Below are 7,406 nucleotides of genomic sequence, written 5' to 3'. Positions count from 1 at the left end.
GGCTCTCTCAGAAACTGGGCTGAGGGTGAGGCAGGGAGTCACTGAAGGGGTGCTTGGGGGTGAAAAGGCAAAGCACCCCTCCAGGGGATGGTTTCTGAGAAGCTCTCAGCCCTGGTTCTTGGCTCCCTGATTCTGCAGTCGGGATTGTCTGGCAGCTCTGGGAGCCTGAAACTGGGGAAGTTGGGCTGGTGAGCAAATGAGGAAAAATATGTTCCATGCTTGGCCAAGTAGTTGAGGTCAAGCACATGGAACAGAGTGCGTGTGTGTGTGTGTATGTGTGTGTGTGTCCTAATGCCCGCATGTAGCTGTCTGTGTCTCCTCTGCGTGCGCTGGTGGGCCTAAGCGTATGCAGCTCAGGTAAGGAGAGGGAGACTAAAATCAGGGTGCAAGCGACACTGCTGGGGTTATAGAGGGCTCTAGAGGGAGGAAAAGAAGATCCGAGGGGGAGGGTCGGAAACCGGCACAGGAGGCCCAGAGCCAGGGACGAGGAAGTGATGGAGAACAGGAGGCCTGCCCCAGCCGTTTCCGGGCAGGCGGGGGCGCCGCGAGCTGGGAACTGGGAGTGGTGGAGAAGCGCGAATCGGAATTTGGCCCGAGCGCGCGGGAAGAGCGCAGAGAGCCCCTGCGGGGAGCAGGCGGGTAGGACGCCGGGCAGCGGGGCGACTGAGCTGGCGGGGCGCGGGGCACGGAGGCTGGCCACGCGCCTTGGGCACGCGGAGGTTGCAGGGTGCGGAGGTTGCGGGTGTGGACATTGCGGGGAGCAGTCTGTGGGCGCTCTCCTGGAGGAGGTTGGTGTGAGGAAGGGGAGTAGAGGCCCAGGTATGGGAGCCCCAAATAAGTATCCTGGGGGTCCTGCGTTTGCTCTCCATTGGGTTGGGAGTTGGAATAGTTTTGAAATCATACTGGTCTTGTGTTGCAACTGACTAGCCATGTGACCTTGGTGAAATTCTTAAAATCCACTGGAATTTTTGTTTCATTGTCAACAAGCTGAAGATAACCGAAGAACTTTGCCCGACAGCTGTAAGGATTTATCGGTCCTGTACATTCTCCCTTTGCTCCTGCACTTGGTTCGGCGTCCCCTTAGTGGACCTGTGTTCAGTAATTGACTTCAGGAGTTCCTTCTTCCCCACAAGCTGCTGGAGGTAAGAATTGGGTATTCACCTGCAAGCCCAAGGCTTTAGGACTTGCCTTATTTGCTACCCAGACTGTTACTCAGAGGCAGTGAATGAGAACCAGATGGTGTATGAAAGTGTTTTCTCCCCAGAATTGCTGTCATTGGTGGTGGTCATCCTGCCCCCTTCATCCATCCCACAAAGAACCCTTTATCCACCTCTGTCTTTCCCACAAACCTCATCTTCCAGGCAGCCTCTGCCTTTGTTTTACAGGATCCAGAGAATCACCTGCTGATGGTTTTTGGCTAAGGGGGAAACAAGGGCAGTGCTTGCCAGAGGAATTTTCCAAGTGGTCCAACGCCAGGACTTGCGGCTCCAGTGGCAGTCAGGAGGACAGAGTGGAATTGGAAGATCTGCTCTCCCTTGGGCCATGGCGGGCCGGGGCTTGTACGTGGCCACCCTGCTGACAGGGCTGCTGGAATGCCTTGGCTTTGCAGGTGTCATCTTTGGTTGGGCTTCCCTGGTTTATGTCTTCAAAACGGAGAATTACTTTCAGGAGCTGTGTGAACCGGATGCCAGGCTGATGGGCAATGCCACAGTGCAGGCTGCTAAGGGTAGGGGTAGCTCTTTTAAAGAGTTGAAGTCTGGTTCCCAGGTGGTGGGAAGGCGTAGGAAGGACTCCACCCACTGCCCTCCCTGTTAGCCTTTCTAGCTGGAGAGGGAGACTCAGCAAACTCCTTTCCCTACTAGGTCTAGGACATACCTGGGAGGGAAATGTGAGCTCTCCAGGGGGTAATTAGGGACAGTCAGATTCCACCTCAGCTAAAAGGACAACTTTTCCCCAGGCAAGCTGTTGTAGGTGGAGGGGAGACCGGGCTGGGTTCTCACCTCGCAGGAAGGCTAGGATGGATGGGAGACCTTTTCTCTCCTCCAGACTGCAAAGCCCAGGATGAGAAGTTCTCCCTCATCTTCACTCTGGCATCCTTCACAAACAACTTCATGACATTCCCCACCGGCTACATATTTGACTGTTTCAAGACCACGGTGGCCCGCCTCATAGCCATGTAAGTCCCGAAGGCCGCGTCTGGGCAGAGCTGGGCAAGAGGCAGTGGCCTTGCTTCAAATGAGACCGAGGCTGGGCATCTGGGCAGCCTGCAGGGTGCCACGCCAGGAGCTGTTAGAACAGCCCCAGGAGAGCGTGGAACCTCTCTAGACTCTTTCTCTTCCCACAGCCTGGCTTCCATTTCCTCACTGCCTTCCCTGCTCCTCAGGAATGTGTTTTCTGAGCCCGGGCTGACTTCCTGTGAGGGCTGGCCTGGCCCCAGGGTTGCGAAATTACCAAGACCCCAAACTGCTGCTCTTTCTGCCTTCACCCAGGAACTTTATCCGCATCTCCTGCACAGCCTCACATCCAGGTCACATAAGAGGCTTAATCTTCATCCTCTTCCCCTGCCATCATTTTCCAATAACTAAGCTAATGAGATTTCTTGGGTATCTCAGTGGTAGAATTTCAGGTCCCTCTTGATGGGATGTGGTGGGAGTTCCCCGTGCAGATGAGTAAGGGGGTTAGAGAGTTGCTCTCATGCACCCAGTGTGTTTCTGCATCCTGATCTCTGTGGCCAGGTTCTACTGTAAGCAGTAGCTGTGGAGGGCTGATGATGCCCCAGAGCAGGTGCTCCTGGGGAGCCTTGTGTAAGATCAACTGTCAGAGACCGGCTTGGGAGCAGCCAGAGAGTAAAGCAAGCCCCTTCCATCTAGGCCTTTGGGTACAGGATGACTGTATCTCAGGCTTTCTTGGGTTTTGGCTTCCTCTTTCCTTCCCTTCCTTTGCTTTTATTACTCCATGCCTTACAAGACCCCAGTGGCTAAGGGATCTCTATAACCTTGAGGCTGTAGTCCTGAAATCGTAGCATTCTAAGCCTGAAGTCTAGATCAGTCCAATCATTTTTTCCTTTCATAGAAAAGGCTTCTGAGGCCCAGAAAAGGGCAGCACCTTGCCCAGAGTGACACTGGAGGAGAATAACTCACGGTTTTGATTTGTAGACCAGGCATGAACCTCTTTCTCTAAGGGGTTGAACTGTTGGGACTTCCAGGTGGGAAGGCTTTGTCTCTACCCACTCTGCCCTTCTAAGTCCTGAGGTCATTGTCCAAGACACCCCAGCCCAGCCCTGGACCTTGGGATAAGCAGAATGCATTGTCTGTGAGGTCAGGACCACATCTCAATCTTGAGACTTCTTGCACTTGCTTCTGAGCGTGTCAAGAAACATCAATGCCCGTTGAACTCCCAGTTCAAGCCAGTGGAGAATGCAGGCAAGTCCCAAGCTTGGAGGTTGGATGAGCAGTGTCCTGTTCGTCTCCTAGGTTTCCCCTCTCTTGACAATGTTCTGTATTTCAGATTTTTCTACACCACCGCCACACTGACTGTAGCCTTTACTTCTGCAGGTGAGTGCTGTCAGGTGCATAGGATGTCAAGCTCAGGGGCACCTGGTAGAGGGGGCAGGTGCAGAGGTCATGTCATGGGTAGGACTCATGGACCACATGGTTATTCAGAGATCCACACGAAAGAATCTTTGAAGGGTATGGAGTTACTGCTGGTCTATGAAAGTACTGTATTTAGTCAACAAGTCAATAAATTCAAGAACTCACTCTAGATAAAGTGCTCCCTATCATTGTTGAATATCACAGTTGTCCCCTTCAAAGTATTCCCCTTGGCCATCTAGTGACCATAGTGAGCAAATGTGAAAAAGAAGTATGATGGAGAGGGGTCGCTTTAGAGAGCAGAATTCATTCTAAACTCAACATCTTTTTTCTTGCATGAGTTACAATGTCCTGTCTCTTTTTACTGAGATGATAATATGAATGACAATTTTGAAAATATCCTTAGCAGGGTAAACGTTGGCAACACTGCTGTATTCAAAAGCTTTGCTTTCAAATTTTACCACTCTGTAAAAAGTCTGGGAATTCCAATCTGGTTCTTCGCCCTGACATCCCCCACCCCTTTACATAGAGAAGAAACTGAGGCTGGAGAGGGACCTCTTGCAAAGAGTTGCCGAAAGCCACAAAGAAAGTTGAATGGGAAGTGGGCCTGGGATGCAGTCATCCTGGTTCCTGGGTGTTCTTATCAGCACCTCGGTTATGCTGGCCACCAGATGTTCCCAGTATTCCTCTCCAATGTCAGATGACTCAGCTCAGTTTGGGGCTCAGGAAAGGAAAGTAGCTAACTCTAGTGTGGTAGCTGTGCCGAGGCAGACAGCATCATGAGGTCGTCTCCACTCCTGCTGGGCAAACAGGCAGCTGTCTTCAGCTAAACAGATCTCAGCAGATAGCCTGACACCTTAATTCAATTATTTCAAGCCTTTCTCTTTATCAGACAAGCACAGCTACTCTAAAAGCCTGTAAATGATTTTTAAGAGGCTGAATGTGGAGGTTGGTTAATGTTTGAAGCCCTGTTATAAATCTGAAAGATACCCCTTTCTCCATAAATTATTAACTTTTGTTTTTCAGAAAAAGTGTTTGTTTGTTTGAGACAGTCTCACTCTGTTGCCCAGACTAGAATGCTCTGGTGTCAGCCTAGCTGGGGCAGACCTTCTCCGGTATCCTACAGCAACCTCAAACTCGTGGGTTTAAGCAATCCTCCTGCCTCAGCCTTCCTAGTTAGCTGGGCCTACAGGCCGTGCCATCACGCCCAGCTAGTTTTCCTATTTCTCGCTCTTGCTCAGCCTCATCTCAAACTCCTGAGCTCAAGCAATCTACCCTCCCCCTTCTATTGTGTGAAAGGAGTCTTCAACCTTTAGTACTAGGAGAGATGTACATTTTATAAAGACAGAAATTGATAGTAAATAGTGTGAGTACTCTAAAATTAGCTCTTTACAGGTCTTCTCAAGGTACAGCACAGTAGTTAAGAGGCCATTAGGGGCACATGCATACTTCATTAACTCTGTTAACCAACAATGAATCACCTCATGGAAAAGTGATTCCCTTTTAAAATTCTCTCTCAGCCCTGCTGATTTCATGAAAGAAAGTCTCAACGTGGGGCCAATATGGCTTTAACACTGATGACAAGAGCAGGTCCCAGGCTTTGAACTTTCTAAGAGCAACTGCATCCAGCTACAGTTTAATAACATTGTTTTCCTTTCATTGTATTTATTTTTACGGCTACTTTCTATTCATGACAAGCAATTATTTTCATCCACAGTAGTGATAGGAGGTGTCCTTTCAAAATAGGTTTCTTTGGGATAAAAAAGAAAGCGAGAGCAAATAATAGGACAGGCATAGGTTATGGCCATCATCATGAAGGTGGGCAGAAGTCTGTGGTCTCTGGGAAAGACTAATTTATCAAGGGCTCCTCTATGTTAGCCCTCCAGCAGTTCTGCTATCACCCAACTCTTTACAGACCTGTTGTAATGATTTGTTTGCATGTCAGTCTGTTCAAGGGGAAAGGGTTGGTTTTACTTATCTTGAACTTCCGACGCCAAGCACAATGCCTGGCACAGAGGAAGTACTCAGAGTTTAATGCACAAAGGAAAGACTGAGGCCATTTTCTCACTCAGATCTCACCACACCCCTGTGAGGCAGAAAGAGCAGGAACTGTTGTTCCCATTTAACTGATGAAGCAATTGAGGCACAGATTCAGAACCAGCACAGGGTCATTCAGTAAAATAGGGGCTGGGCTTGGGCCTGAACCAGGGGGCTGAGTTCACGGTCCTCTTGCCCCTCAGTGTTGAGGAGGTGTAGGAGGGGCTTGTGTGGCTTAGTGGGGGAAGGGAGGGGTGGCTTCACTTCACATCCTGCCTCTACCTGTAGGTATCCAGTCCTACCATAGACTGAGGAACATCTTTGGTGGGGAAGAAGGTGGCTCAGGAGACTTCAGCAGGAACATTTGGGGGAGCCTTCTCCAGTATCCTAAGACCTTTGAAGGATGATAGAAAGCTGGCTAGAATTGGGGCCCTGGCCCCAGGGTTGTTGGGAATTGGGGCAGGAGGAGCTGGAGGGGCTCCTGTTTGGCTCAGGTAGACTGTGACCCAGTCTACCTTTGACTTTGCTGATCCAGGCTCAGCTGTTCTGCTCTTCCTGGCTATGCCAATGCTCACCGTTGGGGGGATCCTGTTTCTCATCACAAACCTGCAGGTGGGGACCTGCCCTAATCCCAGCCACTTGGCAAGAGGTGGACGATGGAGGGGTGGGTGGAGGGAAGAGGTACTTTTCTACAGTTGACTGCCTCAGTCGAGGTTGCCCAAAGCTAGGGCGGGAGCTCTTGGGGTAAAGGGTGGATTTGGATATAATGAGGGTTGGGCACATGCTGGGCACTCAGGAAATATCTGTCTTATGAATAAATAACTCAGCATGGTCCTGTCTTTCCCAGGTTGGGAACCTATTTGGCAAACACCGTTCAACCATCATCACCCTGTACAATGGAGCGTTTGATTCATCCTCAGCAGTCTTCCTTATTATTAAGGTAAAAAAGGGCGATAGCTAGGACCTGGTGCAGTGGCTCACACCTGTAATCCTAGCACTCTGGCAGGCTGAGGTGGGAAGATAACTTGAGCTCAGGAGTTTAAGACGGTGTCCCAAGCAAGAGTAAGACCCCATCTCTACTACAAAATGAAAAATTGCCTGAGCATCATGGTGTGTGCCTGTAGCCCCAGCTTCTGAGGCAGGAGGATCACTTGAGCCCTGGAGTCTGAGGTTGCTGTGAGCTGTGACACCACAGCACTCTACCTAGGGCGACAGCTTGAGGCACTGTCTAAAAAAAAAGAGAAGTTGGGCTAGATCAGTGGTTTTCAAATTAGGTATCAATGAACTTAGGGACGTCCCTTTGTTATTATGTGAGTCACCAAGAAGAATGAGAAGAAGGCAGGGGTGGCTGGGTGGGCAGCTCCCCATTGATGTATTTGTAAGTTGAATTTTTATGTAAAATGTTGTTTTATATAAAAATATTTTGCTGCTGTTGGGGAAAATAAAAAGGCTCGGGGCCTTAGGTCTCTAAGGAGCCACATTAGGAAGGAAGCTCTCCAGGCTGTGTGGATAGGTCGCATGATGGCGCCCCTGCAGCTGGGGCTGGCTGGGCCCTGGATGAGGGTGCATGTCCCTGGGGGCCTTAGCTTCCAGGATGTCAGGCAAGAGCTGGTACTAGGACTCCCTGGAAACTGAGGTTCCAGCCCCTGCCTCTTGCCCTGATGTTACTATGAGAGATAAAATACACCTAACATAAAAACCTACCATCTTGGCTTGGCGCCTGTGGCTCAAGTGGCTAAGGCGCCAGCCACATACACCTAAGGTGGCAGGTTTGAATCC

General features: G+C 50.3%; 1 protein-coding gene across 1 annotated transcript in view; it reads left to right on the top strand.

The window, feature by feature from the left end:
• The first annotated feature begins 755 nt into the window (after positions 1-755).
• Positions 756-7,406, top strand: part of SLC43A3 (solute carrier family 43 member 3) — a 17,797-nt gene continuing 11,146 nt past the window's right edge. Inside the window, exons 1-7 of the mRNA XM_023507840.1 lie at positions 756-788; positions 988-1,142; positions 1,386-1,726; positions 2,047-2,176; positions 3,508-3,554; positions 6,163-6,239; positions 6,475-6,567. Coding sequence (XP_023363608.1) covers positions 1,543-1,726; positions 2,047-2,176; positions 3,508-3,554; positions 6,163-6,239; positions 6,475-6,567 — 531 coding nt within the window. The 5' untranslated portion in view covers positions 756-788; positions 988-1,142; positions 1,386-1,542. The remainder of the gene's footprint in view (positions 789-987; positions 1,143-1,385; positions 1,727-2,046; positions 2,177-3,507; positions 3,555-6,162; positions 6,240-6,474; positions 6,568-7,406) is intronic.

Source organism: Otolemur garnettii, unplaced genomic scaffold (assembly GCF_000181295.1).
Source record: "Otolemur garnettii isolate 467f Iridium unplaced genomic scaffold, OtoGar3 scaffold00209, whole genome shotgun sequence".
Classification (NCBI taxonomy): domain Eukaryota; kingdom Metazoa; phylum Chordata; class Mammalia; order Primates; family Galagidae; genus Otolemur; species Otolemur garnettii.
Note: the sequence above shows the minus strand (reverse complement) of the source record. Positions and strands in the feature narration are given on the sequence as shown.